The sequence below is a fragment of the Balaenoptera physalus genome, assembly GCF_965194825.1.
Source record: "Balaenoptera physalus genome assembly, chromosome: 12".
Classification (NCBI taxonomy): Eukaryota; Metazoa; Chordata; class Mammalia; order Artiodactyla; family Balaenopteridae; genus Balaenoptera; species Balaenoptera physalus.
This window is the reverse complement of record NC_138897.1, coordinates 44790565-44811671: the sequence shown is the minus strand read 5'-3', so window position 1 is coordinate 44811671 and position 21107 is coordinate 44790565. Positions and strand designations below refer to the sequence as shown.

The 21107-nt window shown below is 56.5% G+C and overlaps 1 protein-coding gene across 50 annotated transcripts in view; it reads right to left on the bottom strand.

Moving 5' to 3' along the window:
• CELF4 (CUGBP Elav-like family member 4) overlaps nt 1-21107 on the bottom strand; it is a 299460-nt gene that overhangs the window by 3440 nt on the left and 274913 nt on the right. For 8 of the 50 annotated variants that reach the window (XM_082416138.1, XM_082416173.1, XM_082416149.1 and 5 more), the window contains exons 9-12: nt 19258-19323; nt 17603-17686; nt 12516-12599; nt 7232-7403 (exon numbers count right to left, since the gene is read on the bottom strand). In XM_082416138.1, the coding sequence (XP_082272264.1) occupies nt 7276-7403; nt 12516-12599; nt 17603-17686; nt 19258-19323 (362 nt within the window). In that variant the 3' untranslated portion in view covers nt 7232-7275. Of the gene's footprint in view, nt 1-713; nt 801-7231; nt 7404-7871; nt 7951-12515; nt 12600-17602; nt 17687-19257; nt 19324-21107 lie in introns of all 50 variants that reach the window. The other 42 variants (XM_082416171.1, XM_082416129.1, XM_082416175.1 and 39 more) reach the window with 8 other exon arrangements.

Below are 21107 nucleotides of genomic sequence, written 5' to 3'. Positions count from 1 at the left end.
AACCTTACAATTGCTACCGGGCTCTCTCTCAGAGGCCCCGGGCTTTGAACTCTAGTTTTTTGGTTTAGAATTTTTTTTTTTTATTATTCTGTTACTGTAGAGATTTTGTTTTTGTTTTTTTCTTTTTGTTTTTCCTTTTGAAGTGAGATTTAAAATAGCCTAACTGGAAAAAGACCAGACCTAGGAAAGTGTCAATTGAAAAAGGCCCCCAAATTTCTAGAAAAAAATAAAATCACAATATTTTCAAGTGCAAGTAAATCAACCACGCATAGATACTTTTAAGATGTTTTCCTCATTTTTAAGATAAAAAAATAATGGTTTGCACAGTTAAATGATCCCATATCCGATAATTCGGGAATTCATCTTTATTTTTACTATTTTTTTGTTCTTTTGTTTTTTTTCTCTATGTGACATCTAGAGAAGCATAAAAAACGCTGAACAAGAAAAACCAAACAACAGAAAGTAAAACCACTGCAAGCACCAAGAACGAAACGAAAATGAGCACAGCAAAAAAGATTGTGGCAGCACAAAAGTCAAGAAAATGCACGTGTGATCATGACTGGCCAATCATCAACTGATACAACATCCAAGAAAAACGCTCCAATCACAGCACCTCCACGAAACTTGACGGCAATTGTCATGCAACCGATTCTTAGCCTTGTTACATGACGCCATCATGTCACACTGTGAACTTTGAGTTGATTTGAACTTACGGATGGGGGACTGTTTTCTCCACTCTCATGTGATTACGTGAACTTTATTCCTAGCTCAGCGCGAGACTGTGGTGGATTTGACTGGCCCTGGTTGGGTTGTTGGAATTTGATTGAATGACAAAAGAAGAAAAGATTTATATATATATTTATATATGTAGAGAGAGAGAGAAAGAGAGAGAGGACAAGAGAGTGTGGGCAAGGGGGGAGGAGGAGGAGGGGCGGGTTGGGTCGGGGAGTGTGGAGGGTGGGACAGGGAGAGTCGGGTTGAGGGTGAAGAAGGGCAAGGAAGAAGTTAAAACAAAATTAAAAGGAAAAATATTTATACAGCACCAGACCACAGCATCAATCTAAAAGCTCTAATGAGAGAACAGCAGTCAAATCATAAGAGAACTGAAAAAAACTCAAAGGATGGAGGAAGCTGGCAGACAAACAACATGGGCACGTCAACACACACACACTCACGCACACACACACGCACACACGGTTGTTTGTGCGGACACGTGATACACCGTGAACAGTAGCAGAACCTCACACAGGGCCACTAAGGGCATCCATCATGCGCTGGGAAGAGGAGGGAGGGTGTAGGCAGTTTGGTGAGGGGGCCAGAAAAAAATAAAACAGCCCCTCAAACCACCTTGGCCGGCAAGCAGATCAGGGAGCACGCTCCCTGCCTCTGACCACCCTTGATTCTTTCTCTCTCCCCCAGGTGCCGAGCTCTCCTCGCCTCCCCGGCCCTCTGTGGCTTCAGCCTGTGGACCAGCAGGGGGAGCCTGACAGGGTGGCCCCGATTTGCCGGTGGGTCAGAGGCTGATTAAGGCGACTGCTGTAGCCATGGGGTCCATCCACGAAACACCCTGCTGCCCAGTACAGTCAACGCAGACAGCAACTCAGCCCTCCCGCCCTGTCCCGTCCCGCCGTGGCCGCCATCCCCAGAGAAGGGCGTCTCCACTAAAAGAGCAGCCACTGCATGAGGTCGTGAGCCTCTCCCCGTCCACTCTGCCTCAACCCTCTTTCCTCAGAACCTTCAGAAAATGAACACCTGTAGTTCTGAGATTTAGGGTAAATCACATCAACGCTCTCAGAATTCTACAGACACATCCTGGCACAACTGATTTTATTTCATGATCGCCTTACTCTCTCTGCTTTGCTCTCAAGGTGGCCCACGTGGCCAAAGCGAGGCTGCTTCCTGGCACGTGAAGCCTTTAGACGGCTCTGCAGCTCTGACCCAGGAAATGGACACGTGGAAGACTGGGGTGCCCTGCAGGGCTGGTCATACGCCAACAGGAGACTCCACTGGAGAGGGGCGGGCTATGGCCCTGTTTCCCCAGTCTCTGCTGCTGTCACTTGTGCCCTGCTGCCCTCCCCCACTCCACCTCCCCCTTCTCCATTCCTTCATACCCTATACCCCTCCACATACAGCTTTCTAGACTGACCCATCTCACAAGCCCCGACCTGCCTTCTTCACTGATGGCGCCCTAACTGGTGGAGGCTGAGCTCCCTTCTCTGTCAAGCATTATCCAATTATTCCGTTTTGAGTTGTCTTGAGCACGCTTCACCATTTGGGGTCCTCTGCCCCCACCCAGGGCGCTGGGGGCCCCCAGCCCTACGCCCTCCTCACGGTTACCCCTGAGCTCACTTCCCAGTCCCTGCTCCCCTGCAGCACCCGGGTCTGTGCACCAGGCTTGCAGAGTCTGCAGGGGTTTCCGATGCACCGGGCTTCTACACGCAGCGGCTTCCACTCTCAGCTTTGTGTTTTCCTTCAGGGAGTGTGGAAGGGAAGCCTGAGATCATGACATGTCACTGTGGATAAGATGCAAAACAGCTGAGAGGTGACTATTTTAAGCCTGAACCCCGCCTCCAGCTCTGCCTTCTCAGAAGAGCCCCCCGCCCCTCTTCCTCCACAGAGCCCTGCCCTGCCTGCCCGTCCTGCTCTTTCCACAGCAGATCTCCCTCACCAAGACCAGGGCCCACCAAGGCCTGCCTGCATCTCCAGCCCCTCCAGAAAGAAAGCCCTTAGACCCACCACCCCGGAGAGCCAACTGGCGGGCCCTTGGGGTGGGAGAAGAGGCCTAAGAACTGAGGAGGGGGGAATTCCCCAGTGGCCCAGTGGTTAGGACTGTGCCCTCACTGCTGAGGGCCCGGGTTCAATCCCTGGCGGGGGAACTAAGATCCCGAAAGCCTCACGGCGTGGAGGGCAGTGCCGTCAGGTGTCAGCCATGGGAACCCAGGGACACCTGCACCCAGTCCTGGGACGCCCACTCCTCCCCACCCCACTGTGCTCCTTTGCCGGCTGCCAGCTTTCCTCCAGCCACCCTTCAGTGTCTGGCACTGCCCAGTGCTTGGGATTCAAGCCTGACTATCACACAGCCCCTCCCCAAATCTCCATCTAGGGAACCTTCTCGTACACACTCATCTCTCACACACACTTGGCCCCCAGCACACAAACACTCTCTTAAACTCGCTCAGCCGCTAAGGAGGCTCCCTGGGGTCCTACCCATGCACTGCTGACCACTTTCTTCATTAGGGAGCAGTGACCCCTGCCTGGCCACCCTCTGGAAGAGCCTCTCCGAACACAGCCCTAGAGGTGGCAGCAGAGTCACTGACCGGCGCAGGGGAGCTTGAATCAGGACTGGGAAGCCCCACCTCATGACCTGGGTGAGGAAATTATGGTCAAGCTGAGCCAATTCAGATGCCAGGTCCTAAACACAGCTGGCCTCTAGCCAGAGAAGGCCCAGGCCCAAAGCCACAGCCCAGCACTGGGCAGGTCTGACCCGAAGCACCCGTGCCTGCAAAGCTCAGGGCAGACGCTGTGCAGAAGCACACTCAGAACCAAAGCCCAGGGGCCAGAAGAAACGGGGCTCCCAGGGAGTCAGACACGCCACTCAGAGGGCTCTCCCTCCAAAGAGCGGGATGCCTGCGCGCCCATCCTCAGCTTGGGCCCAGAGGTGGAACAAGGGACTTGGGTGTCTGCCTGGACCTGGCCACGTTCGTGTTTGTGCCCACTTTCCCTGCCTTTGTTTCCTTCCTCTTAGTTTCCCCGTAAAGATTTCTGGGAGAAACTCCCATCTTAGCGCAAGATGGGGGGCAGGGGCAGCCAGGAACCCACACTCCCATCCATCAGGGTGCGCAGACCCCACCCTACCCAGGCCTCATTTTATGGAACCAAAGCCCAACCACACGCCCCCTCCCCATGGCTGCCCTGCCAGGGGCCCTCTCCTTCCCCAGAACCCCCTCACTCCAGTTCTGACCTGGCCACCTATTTGCCTTCTGTCTTTACCACTGGCCCTGAGACCACCCTCCCCGTGCCTCTTCACACCTAACTATGGCCCCTCCCGCCCTTCTGAGCAACTAGGACTCATCATCTGTAAACATCCTTTGCTGGCCTCTAAAATCATGCAGTTTTTAAGTTGCTTTTGCGTGCTGTTTCCTCCCTCCGTTACTGGCAGCAGCCACCACCCACTACACTCCCCAAGCCTGGCCCTATGGCACCTGCCTTCTGTTACAGCCTCTAACAGTCTTGGGTTGGGAACCTGAATGCACCGTTTGTTAAAATCCTGTGAATGGAGCTGAAAGGTCAACTCTACTGTAGGAGCTACGCGAGCTCACAGTTTTTTAGAAGACTGCCTAGTGCAGGGCTAGTCAGATGGCTGACCCCAGAGAAATGAGATGTCCTGATGTGTCCCCTCTGATATACAGGACACTCTGGGGTAGGAGGGGTGGGGTGAAGATAGCAGAGTGGGGTTTATCTTTCTCCTTACTTGAAGGGGTTAAGAGCTCAGCCTCTGGAAGTAACCACCCCCCCACCTTCAAATCATGACTCTACTGCTCAGTAGCTGATTAGCAAGTGACTTAATCTGTCTGTGTTCCATCTATAAAATGGGAATAATAACACTACCTACCTTATAGGCAGCTACAAGTATACAGTTATGTCTTAGAGTTGTCACCTACAAGAACTGTCTCTTGCGTGGTAAGCGCAGTGTGAAAGTCTGTGGTTCTCATCTTTCTGGCCTTTGTATTCCCTGGTGGAAGAATCACTCTGCTTTTTTAGCCACTCCTCTCAAGCCCCCACCCCAATCATGACTGCTAACTGGTTCTACCCTGAGGGCCACTCCTTACCTTCTGTCCCAAACCACAAGTCTGCCGTCCTCACCCCTTCATCTGGGAATTTCTCTGACCTAGATGTTCTCTCCTTTCTTGGGGTTTTAGTTGCATCAAGGTTTAGGAGGCTAAGACAGGCTGTTTTGGGGGGAGCCACAAAACACACCCACAGGGGCCCCTCAGAATCTCAGGGCATGACACTGGAGCATGCCACCTCCTTAAAAGTCCTCTGATGGCTCCAATGCCTGGGTTTCATCACTGAAGAAATGGAAGCCCAAGAGGGGAAGCACCTTGACCCAGGTCATGCCTTAGTGGCAGAGCTAAGCGTGTTTAAGAAAAAGTGCTCCATGTCACGAAAGGGCTGCTTTCACTGCACCGTCCCTCCCCTCCTATGGAAATGCACCCATTGGCTGGCTGCCACCGTGTCTGTGCGAGCACAGAGCTGGAAGCTCCACGCGGGCAGCACGGTGACCATGCCTCTCGGCATCCCGGCACTGAGCCAGCATCTGGCACAGGAAAGTGCCCATGCTCTGAATGAACATGTGCGTGTGCATTTCACACAGACCAAAGACGGACAGGGGCAGGAACTGAGGAAGCATGAGAGGTGGACGCTGCTAGCTTCGCGGCGAGTAGAGCCTCAAGCACCCTCTTCGAGAGAAGGTGAGTGTGGCTGCTCCTGGGTGGATGAAGGGGGTCCTGCTGGCAGCGGTGGGATTTGAGAGGAGACTGGGAAGCTGGAAACCTCCCTCTCAAACTCCAGACTGACCCTCCACTCGGATGTGTAACTGTCACGTGCCTCACCCTTCTCCCAACCCCTCTCCATCTCAGACCACGACAACTCTACTCTTCCAGTTACTCGGGCCAAAAGCCAAGCGTCATCCTTGACGCCTCTTTCTCTCACATCCCCTCTAATTCCTTACAAACAGCACCAACTCCCTCACACCACATCGACTGCTGTCGCCCTGGACTGAGCGGTCCCGGCGCTAGACCTCTGCTTTGGGCCCTACGATCTATCAACACGGCAGCCAGCGAGCCTCCTGAAATGCAAGTTAATCACCTCACTCTTTTGTGCAGAGCTCTCCAATGGCTCCCCCGCAGCCCCGCATTTCCGAGGAGAGGCCAAAGTCCATGCAATGGCTTGTGGGTCCTACACGAGGTGGCCCTCCTCACCTCTGGGATCTCCTTTTCCACTACACCCCACCGTGCTCGCTCTCCTCCAGTCACCGTGGCCTCCTGCTGGCCCTTGAACACACCACATTGCCCACACCTTGGAGCCTGTACACTGGCTGTTCCCTCGGCGCGAGGACCGAGGGAACAGCCAAACCCTGGCGTGGCTCCCTGCCTCCCCTTCTTCAAATCTTTGCTCAAATGTCACTTCCTCAGCAAGGCCTACCCTGACTACCTGATTTAACTGTAACCAACAATTCTGACACACTATATAATTTACTCTTTGATCCTATGTCCTTGTTTGTTGTCTGCCTCCCCTGCTAAGGACAAGGATTCTGATTAGTCTTACTCACGCTGAGTACCTAACAGTACCTGGCACACTGTACTGCTGAAGCAGCGGAGGCCTGGGCAGCCTGGCCCTGAACTGTGAACGAGCTGGGACGGCAGGAGCGCACCTCACTGGGAGAAACCAGGCTGGGGGTGGACTTTTGATGGCCAGGCACATCTCCTCCCTCCCCCCTTCCCCAGGAAGCTGCTTCACCCAGGGGAGCACGTGGCCTGGAAGAGGAGTGGCCGACTGTGCCTTCAGCTGTAAGGCAGGACCCAGACAGAGAAGGGAAAGGTGACACCTGCCCACTCATCATGGCCTCTGTAAAGAGGGCGGGGTAAGTGGCCCCAGTCCCATACCATCACCCTCCTCAGCTTCTGTCCCATCCTGTTTTGTTTTTTGGTAAAGTTCCCTTTGAAAAGTCCTGTCCCTCCTCTCCAGACTGAGCTGCGGGGAACTGAAGGGGTGAAGGGGTCAAGTGTCTAAAAGCCACCAGCCCTTCAGGCAAGAGAGCTGGGGAGGGGAGAGCCAGGGAGTCTGGGAGAAGGTCCCAGCACAGGCCTACAGCTCCCCACAGGGGCTACTCCTCCCCCAAACTCTCCCAGCCCTGAGCTTGCCATCTGCTCACCCCAGGGTTTTCTGGCAAACGAAATTGCCGGTGTAGACCTTCTCAGACCGGTTCCCTCACTCCTGCTCCTCTTGGCTCTGCGGCAGGGGGATGGTCATACCCATTTCTGACGGGGTGACCACAGCTCTGCGCCTGCCCCCTAGGCACCGGGCAAGGAGCAGGTCGAGCCGGGCGCAGCGGGTCCAAGGCACAGCGAGGCTCCTCCGTCCGGCCCACAGAGGCCCGGGGAGGCGGCGGGTCCGTCCGGTATCAACCTCCCCAACCCCCCGTCCCCGCGCCCCGGCCGACCCCGGTTACCTGTGCGAGTCCTGGTCTCCCCCGGGGGACGCTCCCGCCTGCACTCAGTACGGGCGATTGGCGTCTTTGGGCCGCTTCAGCTGCACCTTGAGCCTCTTCATGCCGATCTGGAAGCCGTTCATGGCCTGGATGGCGGTCTGCGCGCTGGCCGGGTTGTCGAAGCTCACGAAGCCTGGCGAGACACGAGGGACGAGGGCCTGGGTTTCCACGGGGCCGCCCCGGCCGGGAGGGGGCGGGTGCGGAGAAGGTCCGTGGGGGCCGAGGATGGGGCGGGGCGGGGCGGGGCGAGCGGCGGTGTCTCCCCGCTCCCGCCGCGCCTCCGGGCGGGGGCGGGGCTCAAGGCTCCTCCCCCTCGGGGCCCCCGCCCCCGTCCCGGCCTAGTGCCCCCCACAGCCCGCGTGCTTGCGGCCCCTCCCGCGGCGGGCGCTGCCGAGGCTCCCGGCTCCCCGACTCGCGCGGCCCCGGGCCGGGCCGGGCCGCCCCCGCTCCACCTCGGCTCTGGGCGGCGCCGCTGTCCCGCGCGCCCTCTCCCCCAGGCGGGGCGCCCGCGGCGCGGCGGGGCTCGGAGAGGCGCCCGCCCCCCACCCGCGCCGGCCCCGGCACCTCAGCCCCTGCCTGCGGTGGGAGAGGGCGGACACACCTGCGGGTGGAGGAGTTTATTGGACACTGTCCTCCCTGACAGGAGGGGGCCTGGCAGCGGGAGGGCACGGGGTGCCGGCCTAGGGAGAGAGAGGAGTGCGAGGGGAGGGAGGGGAGGCGCCACGGAGCGAACTTCGCCGCCGCCGATTCCGGCCGCCCCCCTCGCGAGCGCCGCCCGGCCGCGGGGCAGGGCAGAGGCAGGGTCCCCGCCGCCCCTCCTCCCGCTCCGTCCCTGCCGAGGCTGCCCCCAGCCAGGCTCCCGGTGGCCACCGGGGCCAGTCCACACCGGCTCACATTAACCCGCCACCTCGCTTCCAGGGGCCGTCTGCACCATCCTTTTATTTAGTAAAACTCCACCCTGGGAGCAGGGGCTCTTGCCCCGGACTAAGCAGGCGCCCACTGATGTGTCCCCTGTGAATCCCTCGTAACACTAATAATGGTATAACAATAATAGTACAAATTGACCCTATTAGCGAAAGTTAGCTGAGCGCCTTCTCCGTGTACTACAGACTGGAAACGTGCTTTTCACGTGTTCACTCCTCCCAACATCCCAGGACAGGATATAGAACCATCCATGGCTCCCAGTCACCTTCTGAAACAAGCAGTTCCCAGGTGGGAATGGATTAGGTTCCCAAAGCTGATTTAGAAGTCACCTTTTGGAACTTCGAATGCATCTCCTTATAGACTACACTACATCAGCATTTCCCAAAAATGGCCCTAAAAGGTGCTCCCTGAGAAAGGGCCTTCGGTGGTCAAGCAAGTTTACAGCCAGGCCCCTCTGGGACAGTTCATGGCACATTAACAAATAAAAACATCCCTCTCCCACCCCAACTTCTCTCTTCTTTATGGCTTTGTTTAACCTAGTATTTCCTGGAATTTATTTGACTTTAGAGGCCTTTTCTCCTGTAAAACGGACTTAGATCCTGCAAAATATATGAAACTAAGCTTGGCGAAGTTCCCAGGCCATTCTGCAAATGCGCTTCACTTGGGGTGCTGGTCTCCAAATGGCCATTAGATACATAAGGGAGAGGTGTACAGACTCCGTTGAAGTAGAAAGCTGCTTTCTTGGTTAATCGTCTGTGGTACCTTGGGCCTGCCTGTGACCCCTTCCTTACTCGCCCCGTGTGGTGGCCCTTTTACCTCCGCCCCAGACACTGCCTCCACAGGCCTCTTTTCTCTTTCTCCTTCCTGCATTTGTGTGAATTTTCTCTTGAGGCCATGCGTCATCAAAGATGGGGAGGGGTGTGTGTACACACATGTGAGTGTACTCAAGAGTGGCAGCATGTGAGCTCGAATGAGACTGGTCAGAGATGGGCCCAGGGCAACATAACCAGCATCTATGTATTATGTATTAGTCTATGTGCGAAAACACATAGGAAAGATTTCTGATTATCCGTAGTTGGAAATCAATGTGAGTCATCTTTCCACCTCCCCCTCTCATGCCCTCCTGGCCCATCCCTTCCCCACCAACTTCTCTGACTGATGACTAAATCAAGCTGTCAGCAGAGCAGTTTTCAAATGTGTGAATGGTGCATCTGTTATACTGCTCTCCCCCAGACTAAAGAGGGTGGGCAAACTAAAAGCCTCTCTTCCTCCTGGGACAAGATAGCCGAACTGTGGGTGACAGTTCCCCCCCACAAAAGAACAAATATGAGCAAAGTGGGGAAGAGATGGGAGAAAGATAAAATCGGCTGGAGATGCTGTCTAGGGTGGAGGCGTAAAGGGAGAGAGAGGGTCCTGGAGGAGGGAAGAAGCCCAGCCTTCGGGTTGAGCTTCTGGAAGCCTGGGGGTTGGGAAGGATTCCGGGCTCAAGGAACTTTTCTTCCTGAACTAGTTTTGTTAACTGGCTAGCAGTCAGGGCAAGGAGCGTCTCCCCTGCTGGCCCCCCCTCGGCAAGGCTCTAGGCACCATCTCCCATGTTCACGGTTTCCAGGGCTGTGTCCCTTCTCCCAGAGCCCCCTGCCCCATTCCTCCCACTCCCAAGAAGGTTCCTGCCTTCCAGACCGTGGGAGGCTGTGCAGGTAGGATGCCCTCCTGGTGGCCCTCCAGCCCGTCTTCCAATGCAGAAACCATCTGTGCTGCACATATGGTCACGACGGCCTCTGAAAGATTCTGTTTATGCTTATAAAGAGCAAGCGGGGCCTTTAAGGAGTTCACTTTAACAGAGGACCACGTGTGCAGAAAAACGGCCCTTCCTTTCGGGAATAAAGGGGACCCTAGCACCTCCTGAGGGTCCACTCTGGCCAGGTCCCTCACATGGACCATCTCATGTGACCTTCACAGCATCGCTGAGAGCTGACTGCTGAAATCCCCATTCCACAAATAAGGACACTGAGGCCCAGAGAGTAAACTTGCCCATGAGTGCGTGCTGGGGACAGCTGCACAGGCTCGGCAGCCAGAGCGAGGGAGGGAACCCAAGAGGTTGAAGGAGGAGCCACTGGGCCCGCCAGCTTGGTGGGAGCCTGTCCTCTCTCAAGGCCAGTGGATGTTCAGCGCTAGACGTTTGTCCAGGAAGAGAGGAAAGAGCCAGAGTAGAGGTAGGTGGGGGTGGACCCCCAGAAGCAGCCGGGCCAAAGTCTTTGCTGGAGAACTTGAACGAGCTAATGGCAAGGGTAGTCCGGGGCTGACTGCAGGGAGTCAGACGCGCTCCAGCCCGGGGGCCCAGCATGTTCTGGGCTCTTCGCAGTTTTCTTCTGATTTATGGAACATCTGAGGCTTACTTAGAGAGCAAAAGCAGCTCATCTCCAGTTTGTCGTTTTTACATACATAATGTAATTCGTCAGAAGAAACAGCAAACAGTGGAGGGGTGCAAACTGGTCTTTTCCTTTTGCCTTGTTTTCCCATCCCCCAGAGAAATGAGCTGCTGGGGCAACTCTGTGCCACTGAAATGCCACAGATTTTCAGTGGCAGCTGCCAGAGGGGAAAGGACAATGTGCAAAGATCTTGACTGCCTTGGGGAACATGCTTTCCACCCTGAAGCCCTTCGGGTCCTGGAAAGCTGGTCTCCAAACTGGAATCTCCTTAACATGTGCTTCCTGGTGCTTCTGCATTTTTGTACCTTCTCCCCTTCCCCGCTCCCAAGGGGGGGACCCAGGTTCCCTGGCCAAAGCAGGATCCTATTCTGTCCTCACAGCCCCAGAATCTGGGGGTCAACCTGGAGATTCTGAGCTTCTGGCTGACTCAGCTCTGGGGACTGGACTCCTCAATCCTTGGGGAATCATGAGTGCGTCTGGCCCCAGAAAGAAGCTCCCATGGAGGCAGAAGAGGTGGGAGAGGGGCTAAGGAGGAGAGGAGTGGAGAGGTGTGGGGATGAGGTGGGTTTCCAGGAGGTTGGAAGCAAACTGAAACTCAGGATGCCCAGTTGAGTTGGAATTTCAGATAAACAATGAATTACTTTTTTAGTATAAGTATATCCCCAATATTGCATGGGACATATTACACGTAATATTTGGAATATACATATGCTAAAAATGTATCCATTGTTTATCCAAAATTCTGATTTAACCAGGCATCCTGTGTTTTATATGACAACCATACTCCTAGATCCTCCCAAGTCCTCTGTCTCCTATCTAACACCCTGCCCAGGAGAATTTACCAGAAGTATCTTCATCCTGTTACTCCCACCATCTTCCACTACCTACCACACCACATGAAGCATCTTCACCTGAATGGTTGAAACCCTCCCCAGCATAGGCCCGCCCTCACAGCTGGTCTCCCCTGAACCCTCCTTTCTCCCCAAAGCCTCCTGCTTCCTCATTCACTGACCTTTGACTCTTCTTATCCCAGCCCCCATGCCCTCATCCATTCTATTCCCACTGCCTGGAATTTCCTCCCCTTCCTTTTTGTCTATTTGCATCCACCTGCCTTTCTCCTTCCTCCATTACTTGGTGCCTCGCAGATTTCACTGCTGTTGAATAGATGTGATTTTCATCTAAGCTCAGACCTGAGGCTTCCCGAGGGCAGGAACCAGTTTCCTCTTCCTGATTCCTCAACAATTTGGCTCTGGTGGCCTGAGGGGGTGGGTAGGGGGAGGAGGGTTCATTGGATGGCAAGAGGGGAGCAAAGAGCAGGGTAGACAGAGAAGGGGGGCAGGGGCAGGACAGAGAGATGGACAGAGGAGGCCAAGGGGCCAGTGGGGTAGGGGCCTCGGCTGGCGGACCTCCCACCCCAAGGATCATGCTTGGCTTTTACCCCGGGGCCACTGCGACCTTGAGAGGAGAGGGGTGCTGGGAGAATGGGTGTCGCCAGGCTCTGCTCCCTGCCCTTCCACCCCTGCCCAAGGTGGGTCCCTTCCCCTTCTCAGTCGTTGGGAATGGAACTTTTTGCCTGGGAGGAGAGACTATCTCTTGGACAGGGACAGGGGGTAGGGGGGCTGGATGGGGCGGTGGGGTGGGCAGAGAAAGCCAAGAAGCAAAAAGAACAGAAGAGAGAAGAGGAGTGAGAGGTGGAGGCTGGAGGCCGGGCACAGGGAGCACTTGGGGGTGGGGGCCGATGTGAAGGAGCAGGTTAAACGCAGTCGGACACCGGTAAATTGGTGCAAGCACCACCCTGTCCTAGGTGAAGTTGGTTTGTTATCTTTACCCACCAAAGCATTTACTTTGGTTAGTCGCCCGATCCACAAACACTTTCGAGGAGATGACATTACCGAAAGGGAGGAACATCTGCATCAGCTCAGCGTCCCCAAACTCCTGGGGCAGATGGTAGATGAACAGGTTACAGCCCTCGGGCCCTGCGGTGGGGGGGGGGGGGGCGGGGGAGGAGGGATGGCGGGGGGGGGGGAAGAGAGAGACAGAGGAGAGGTGAGCGAGTTAGGCAGCGGCAGCAGGGAGGGGTGGGGGCGAGGTTAGGAGGGGGAGTCTCATTCAAGATCCAAAAGTGGCCACGGAAAAGGGGGGGCTGCTGAGCCCCGGGTCTGAACTCTGGTCTCCGCTCTGCCCTTGGCAAGTCACTGAACCTCTCTGCGCCTCAGTGACCGTTTCTGCAAAATGGATCCATAACAGGGTGCCTTGCAACTCTAGGGCTCCAGGGGTGGAGTCAACCAGTGAATGGGGTGAACCTGCCAAGGCCTGATCAGTCATGAAGGGGAGATGCTGAGAAGAGGCAGGGGTAGGGAGACCTGCCGGGCCCCTGCTCAGGGGACGTCGGAGGGAACTGCCCTGGGGCAGCCGTGCCTCTGGTGCTGGGGCCTCTGGAAGCCTCACTTCAGCCCCCACAGGCAGGACTCTGGGGCCTGGAATCCCCATCCTCCTCGTGGACAGCAGCCACTGCTTTCCATCTGGTCCCCAACGGCCCTACCCTCTGCTGCCCCGAACCTTAAAGTCAGCCCTGATCTTGGAGGTGGAAACCAAGGTTGATCCCACCTCCTCCAGCAAGCTAGGTGAGCAGAAGGGGCTTCACTGCAAGGATCTGTGATGGGATACCCACAAGCCAGGGTACCACGAGCCTTATGGTATAAAAGGCTTCCCGTTTCATTACAGCAGTAACAGCCCTGCCACTTCTGTAGCACGAATTACATGCCAGGCTGCTCTACACACTTTACTTGAATGTTAATTCACTTAATCCTTACAGCAGCCCTGAGGCTGTTGTCATTCCCACTTCACAGAAGAGAAAACTGAGGCCAGAGAAGTTAAGTCACCTGCCAAGTCACATAGTTAGTAGGCAATGGAGCCAGGATATGAACCCAGACCCAGGCTGCCTGCCTCCATAGTCTGTGCCCTCCTCTCTCTCTACCTACCTATCATTCATCTCAGTGCCCCAGAAACCCTGAACCCCGCTGAGGTCTTTGGATTTCTGAAATTTGCAGATAGCTAAAGACTCACATGTTTCTTTTTAAATGACCAAAATGCTCAATTTTAACTCTTTGAATGGGAAATCTCTCCAAGCTCCCAAGTTTTTTCCCTGCCATCTAAAATAGAGTATGCCACAGATAACCTTTTAAAGTGTGGACATTGCAATGTTTGTTTCCAGCCTATGGAGGACATGCAGGGGAAACAGCTGCACTTGCTAAGAGTTGGATAAGAACGAGGTTCTGATCAGAGGCTGGTAGAAACTAGGCAGGAGCTTAAAAGTGAAGACTGTAAGGCACCGACGTGGGCTGCCGTGTGGCTTTCACAGCCAGCACCCTGGTTCTCTGGGACGCGTGAGGCTGCCAGATAACCTGGTTCTGGAGCAAATCATCAGCTCTGGAATCTCTCCGCCCTTTTCTACCTCTCCTCTCCCCTCCTGCTCTCCTAACTTCCTTCCTCCATCTATCTGCACCCCCTTGAGGTTCACAGCTGACAGCTAAGAGTCCTCTGACCACCAAAGCCTCCCTCTGAACCAATGACCTCCTCGGCCCTGGTCCCTGCCCTGCACCATCTGCCCATCCCCGGCCTCCGGCTTCCCCTCCCTGGACTGCTGGCTCTGCCAGCTGACGGCGCTTTCAGAACCGGCGCAAGCGAGCTCCTTCACCCACTGCCAGGGGTCCCAGGGCCGGACTCCCCAAGCTCTGGTGGCCCTGCCCCCACCCCCTCCCCTCCAACCGTGGCACGTTCTCACTGGTTCACACTCTGTGAATGTGTCCCTTGATGGTCCCCAGCTAGATGTGAGTCCCCTTGCAGCAGGAACCAGCTTGAAGGCCTCATCTAATCCACACCTCCTCCAGGGTCCCACCCAGATCCTCCCCACACCCTCTCCCTTCCTGGGGCTCCCTGAGTCCACAGCCCATATTCTGCAGTCTGAGGCTCTTTCTCGGGTAGGTCTGGGAAGCTTTCTCTCCAGCCAGAACGGGGTGCTCTTTAGGGGCAGGGGCATTTGCCTTCCCCCGTCCCCCTACTCCCCTCCCCCAGCACGTGCCTCCCTTCCTCCTCCCATCCCAACTCTTCCAGACTTCCCCCACCCCTCCAACCTAGGCTGACACCCACCTTGAACTTGGGGCCCTCCCTACAAGTTCAAGTTCTGCAAAGCTGCTTTGTGTGGATGTTATTTCTGTTCTCCTTAAAGAGACAAGGAGCCTTCGAGGGTAGAGCCTCTGGGCTCAGTCCCATCAGCATTGTGTGTGGCTGAGCCCCACAGGGACGGCTCTCCCAGCCCCCTGCCCCTCACCCCGCAACAGTGAGCCTACACACTGTCTTACTCGGGCAACCCCGGAACCCTAATTCCCAGATTATATATAGAGCATCCAGATGGCATAACCGCAGGACTTTGGAGATCAATCTGGTCCAACCCAGCCTTCTGACAAATGGTGAAACGGAGCTCCAGAGACAGAAAGTGACTGCCCTGGACCACACTGCAGCCCCTGGCACAGTAACCTGGGCTGGTCTGTGGGCAGACAGCCTCAGGGTCTTCAGGCATCTGTTTTCAGGCTCAGCTCAAAGACAAGGGAGCTGGAAGGAGGGTCCTGCCCAGCAACCAGTGTGTCCTGGTATTTCAATGGCATGACACAAGGGGAGGTGACCACGGTGGAAAGAGGTTAACTACTGGCATGGCTGGAGGAGCCCAGGCTTCTTGTTCATGCCTCATGCAATACTGGACATGGCTTTGGTCTGGCTCCAGCCCACTCTCAGCCTGTCTCCACCCCATTTCCAGGCTCACCTCAGACTCCGCAGCACCCATGCCTTTGCTCCTGCTGTTCTCCTTGCCTCAGATGCCCGTCTCCCCATCTCTACGTGCTGGAGGGGAGTCCTCATCCCTCAGGACCCCAAAGATTTCCCCGAAGACCCCACTTCCAGCACCATGAGCTCGCCCTTATATGCAGCGTGTTTCTGTAGGCATCTAGGTTCACATCTCACTGCTCCCCTCCCCATGCCCTGCTCCCGCAGCGCACCCAAGTCAGGGGACAACAGTGGGAGATCCTCCTGCCCGATGGGAGGCTGGAGTGGGGACTGGCCACACAGGGTCTGCTCTAGGGAGCAGGGCATGGGGGCTGGGGGAGCTGAAGCTGCTCAGAGATGGAGAGAAGGTACGTGAAAGAGTTCAGAGCTAGACTCATGGGTTGGTACAAAGTATGAGGTAGGGGGTGGGGCAAGGAGCAGATGGGGGGACAGTGTTTAAGGCCAGTGGTAGCTGACCTGCAGCTGTGTGTGTGTGTGTGTGTGTGTGTGTGTGTGTGTGTGTGTGTGTGTAGCAGCGTTTAGAGACCTCTGAGCCACAGGCCAGAGTGATACAGGGCACTGACTACGAGGTGAGGGCAGGTCAGCCTGAAGCCAGTGGGGTGACAAAAGCAGTAAGGGCCATTGGGCACAGCTCTCTGCTCTGGGCCTGGGACAGGCAATGCTGGACTCTTGGACCCACTGCTTGTGGCCCTGACCCGACTGATGTGGTGCTGGAAGGCATCAGTGGAGGGAGGAGGGCGGGGGCAGGGCAGGCTCCAGGGCCACAGCCCAGTGAGGAGACCATCTGGCAGAGGCAGGCTGATGGGCCATCGTCCACCCCCACTTTGCCAGTGGGCCCAGGCGTGACTCGGAGCTGCAGCAGCTGTAGCATGGCTGCAGGAGTGAGCAGGGGGCCTCACCGTGCACCCTCTGGGTTCCTGCAGCTTCATCCTCATGGGCCCAGGGAGGTGATGACACAGGTTTCAGGAGCTGCCCGGTGCATGTGAACTAAGATAATGCCCCACGTACAACTTTGGAGAGGGTGACAAACCGGTGAGGGGAGGGCTGTGTGCATGGTGGGAAACCCGCAGGTGATTGGTGGAGTTTGGAAGGCAGACTTGAGCTAGTCTGACCCTCATACCCCTCTAGGGAACGGTCATCACTGTCCTCATTTTACAGGTGAGGACACCAAGGCTGAGAGAGGAGGGGCTGAGCTGGGAGTCAGACCCAGAAGGGTTTGCTTCAAAGACCAGCCTTTCAACCATCCAGGCTCTGGGGCCTGTTCGGGGCCTGTCTGACCACAGGGCTTTGGACCAGCAGACCCCGGGGTGCTTTCCAGGACTAGCCCACATCCCACAGCTCTGGGAGAGTCTGCCGCAGGGGCTGCGAGCCAGAGATATGGAAACCACTGGAACCCTCTGGCCACGTGGGCTGCATGGGCAGGTGTGGTGGCCTCACTGGCAGGCTGACCCTTTTCGTGGGGTGGAGAGACAGGACCCCATCAAACTGAGCTCTGTGAACACCCCTGCATCCCCGAGAGTGGATTTGTTATCCGGCTCCTGTGGGGCTCCGGACTCTGGAATGGGAGGACTCAGATTCTTTACGAGGTTCCAGCCTCCCGAGGCCCGTTGGCCTTGCTGCCCTGTTCACACCAGGGCCTCCAGATGTGGCTTTCCAGGATCCCCTTCTTTCACTAGGCCTACACTGGGGGACCCCATCCCCTCACCTGCCCATGGAGTCCTGCCCTGGGAGCTCCAGCTGACTCTCCTTCTCACCTGGAAAGTACAACCTCTGTCCCTGATGAACTGGCATCCCCACTCCCACCCACCACCCCAGCCATGACCATTCATATTTCTCCCCTTCCTTGCCACTGGACAAATGCTGCCCATCGAGGGAGGGGAGATTCTTGGACCCTGCCTCCTCTGGGACCCCAACTTCCTGACCTCCCTTCACCTGGGTTTACAGAGCTGCCCGTGACAGTGCACCTCCACGCCTGGATTGGAGAGCGCTGCCTCTCACCGTCCCGCAGCTCCTCTCACCCTCAACACAATGCAGATGTGGTCACCTTGCCAACGGAACACCCCTGCCAAAGGCCCAGGCGAGCAGCCTCTTTGGGGAGAGAAGGGGGGAAGAGGCGTAGGAGCCCCGCTGGCAGACTCACCTTCTCTCTGTTGCTGGGGGATCATTGGAGGTGGCTGAGGAAAGGCCTGGCTTATCTGACCATAGGCAGCAGGGTAGGCGGCTGCTGGAGGGCCAAAGAGAAGAGGCAAGAGCAAGAGACGGTGACAGTGACACAGAGAGAGACAGGGTGAGAGGCAGGAAGAAAGAGAGAAATTTCAGTGTTGAGCAGTAAAAGCAGACCAGCGAAAAAATGCATTTTTAAGATAAAGCCAGTTTTCAGCAGTAATGAAGGAGAAGCGGCAAAGGGAAGACTAGAAGATGTGTATGTGCGCTGGTGTGTGTGTGTGCGCACGCGCACGCTGGTGTGCGCGTGGGGGAGGCGAGTTTAATCTGCGATGGACAACCCACGTGTGGACAATCCACAATGACGGATAATCAAAAACATCAGAATGCCCTGGAGGGGATCGCCCCACACCACCTGGAACCCACAGGGTTTCCCCCTTCTCTGAGCCACGACTGACTCTGGCCACATACCCTCAGTCTCGCGCAGATGGCGCCTATGTGGGAGACGGGAGCCACCCTAGGTGTGAGCTTGGCCTCTGGGGTCCTGCCAGTGGGTGGTTCCCCAGGGGCAGAGGACTGAGTTGAACAAATCTGATGCTTTCTATATTCAACTGGAAAGGGTCAGAGGTGGGACAGGAGTAGCTAGCCCCCTCCTCAGCCTGGCCTGGCTCCCAAAGGGGCTCAGGGGGGCTCAGCAGGTGAAGGAGAGAGCTTCCCCTGGACTCCAGATGTGAGAAGCCCGCTTTATCCAGGTCCCCATGGTGCCTGGAAGCTCCATCACCCTCAGGGGAGACATTGCTGCCTCCTAAACACAGCAAGGAGGGACCCGGACCAGGCCAGACAGCAGGACACTGGCTGGGCGGGGATGACTGTGGGTGTGTGTGTGTGTGTGTGTGTGTGTGTGTGTGTGGGTGTGTGTGTGTGTGTGTGTGTTGCCCAGCCCAGGGGAGGGAGAGAAGCGTGGCTGACAGCTGGCCTTGGGCTTGCTACGGTAGCTCATCACCTTCCCATTCAGTAACCCAAGGCCATCTGCTGGCCTCTCCTGTTTTCTACCTCTGGCTGCCTGTCCTCCCTTGTTCCCTGTCCTCCTTGCTCGGGCCCCACTCCCGTTGCCTGTGTATGGCTGGGGGGGGCGGGGGATGGAAACTGCTTCCCTTCCCTGAAACCCAGGCATCTGTGCTTTCTGAGCCAGTGACACCTAGCTCCAGCCTCACCGCAGTGCTGCTGGGAGGCTTGGTGCTCCTGGACAAGCCAGCCCTGGCAGCACAACGGGGGAGGGAAATCTGGCCTCAAAGATGAGTCACTGCACAGCAAGGTTAAAGCTTAGCCTGGCTCACCAACTCATCGCATGTTCAGACCACCCACCACTGCCGTGTTGGGTTAGGGTTAAGTAAGCTCTGCCTGAAGGCCAAGGGGCACCTGCAGAGAGGGAGGGAGCCCGGCGGGGGTGGGGGTGGGGTCTCCGTCAGTATAACACTCCCTCCTTCTACCACAGCTCCTGGCCAGTCCTGCCCTGCTCCCCCCTCCCTCGCAGTGCTAGGCCCAGGCCTGGCTGGATAGGGGGCACCGATGCCCAGGCACGGGGAGGTGCATACAGCCGGGGGACCACCGTGGGGACGCGTGGATACTAACGACCTGCATACTGCTGCACTCCGGCGTAGGCCTGCTGCAGGGGGTCCGCGGCGGTGGGGCTCTGCGCTGCAGGGGAGCCAAGGGGGCAGAGGTCAGCGAAGCCTACCCAGACCAGCTCCTCTCCCACCACACCCCTGGGCACGATGCTGCAGCTGCACTGCCTTCCCAGCCACTGTGGTCTCTGTCCTGGGGCAGGGCATCCGAGGCAGGAACCCTGAATGGGGGCTCCTCTTTCCTCAGCCTGGGGCCCTTAGTAGGGTGGAAAGCTGTTTACCCTGGCTGGGGGATGCAGGCTGCCGCTGGCTTGGGTCGGGGGTGAGAGGGGTGGTTCATGCAGAAGGCTGGGAAGGGCAGGGAAGGAGACTCCACAGAAGGGCTTGACCATGAGGGGCTTGGTGGGGAGACACCTGAGGGACCTGGCCCTGGAGAAGGGCTGTGGGAAAGCGGGCAAGGGCGCTAGAGGCTATCAGGAGGGTGGTTTCCTCCTCACTTATCCCCAGCAGGACTCAGGGGCAGAGCCCAGCTAGGCAAAAGAAAGGGCATGGAGGCCTCATCCTGCCATTCTTCCTGGGCCACCCATGCCTACTCAAATAGAGGGACCCCCTCCCAAATTCTTAGGGAGTTTGCACGAGGCACAGAGGTCTTTCATTCCTGGGCATGCCCTTAGTAGAACTGACCACACAAATAGATCTGCCCCACGGTGCCCACAGACACCAAAGAACAAGAAGACCAAGGACCTTCTAACACCTGATCTCATGACTGGGACATCCACTGCCCAGTGCGCGGGGGCCCTTGGGCTGATACTTTGGCAAGCAACCCAGAGAAGCTGGACTTCCTGGTTCACTTCTGTTGCCTTTGTTGTGTCTGCAGATGTGGTGGGCAAAAGCCTGGCTGCAGCGTGGACCAATGGTGGGCACTGCCTTTGGTGACCAAGGGCAGTGATGACTGAAGTGGGAGTGGGCTGGCCTTGGGGGCCCAGGGAGATGGGTGGGGACAGATCCAGCCTCAGTATATTTGAGGCAAGCTGGAGAACACAGGGAGGCAGAAAGGAAACCATCCAGGCTTATCTGCCTGGTGACCCAGGCCAGCAAAGCTAAATGGCAGTGCCAGGCTTTGGGGCCTGCAGACCAGGAAGAATTCCCAAATTTCCCTTCTGAGCTCTCTTCCCTGAACCTCTCAGTAACATTACACTGGAACAATAGCTCCCGGGTCTCTCGGGGGCAAGGGAAAGTCCTGGGTCAGAGGTCCTTAGAGATCATGTGGATGGTGGCAGGTGAGCTGGGCCCAGGAGGGCACTGCCCAGAGTGGGGAGCTGAAGATGGGTAAGGATGCAGGCTCCTTCCCGCCTGGGGTTGTCCAGGACAAAACCCTATCCCTCTATTTCCTTCACGGTGGACACTGGAGCTCCCAGTGGTGAGGGAGTAGTGGTGGTGGTGTTTGGCAGGTGGCCTACTCTCCCTCTGCCTGACTCTTCCACCAGCCTGAGCTCCCTGGAGGGAGAGCCACATCTTGCTTGTCCTCTTGGGCTACCCAGCTGCTCAACCACAGAATGCCTTTATGTCAATTAGAAAAAAGATGTCTCTGGGCAGAGTTTTGGTGCCCTGTGCAAAATATAACCTGCACAACTTCTATGGCAGCTCCCCCAGCACAGTGCCAGGATGATAGCAAGTGCTCAGCAAATACCGTGACATAGGGAAGAAATAACCAGTCCCTATCATTTGCGAGAGCCACCCCTTCAGGGGTGTTTTGTGGCAGTGAAAGCCACACTGTGTGCTTCCAGCATGATCCCGATGAGTAAAGGGAAGAGAAGAGATGCTACCTGGGGCTAGGAAGTGGAGAAAAGCATTTCT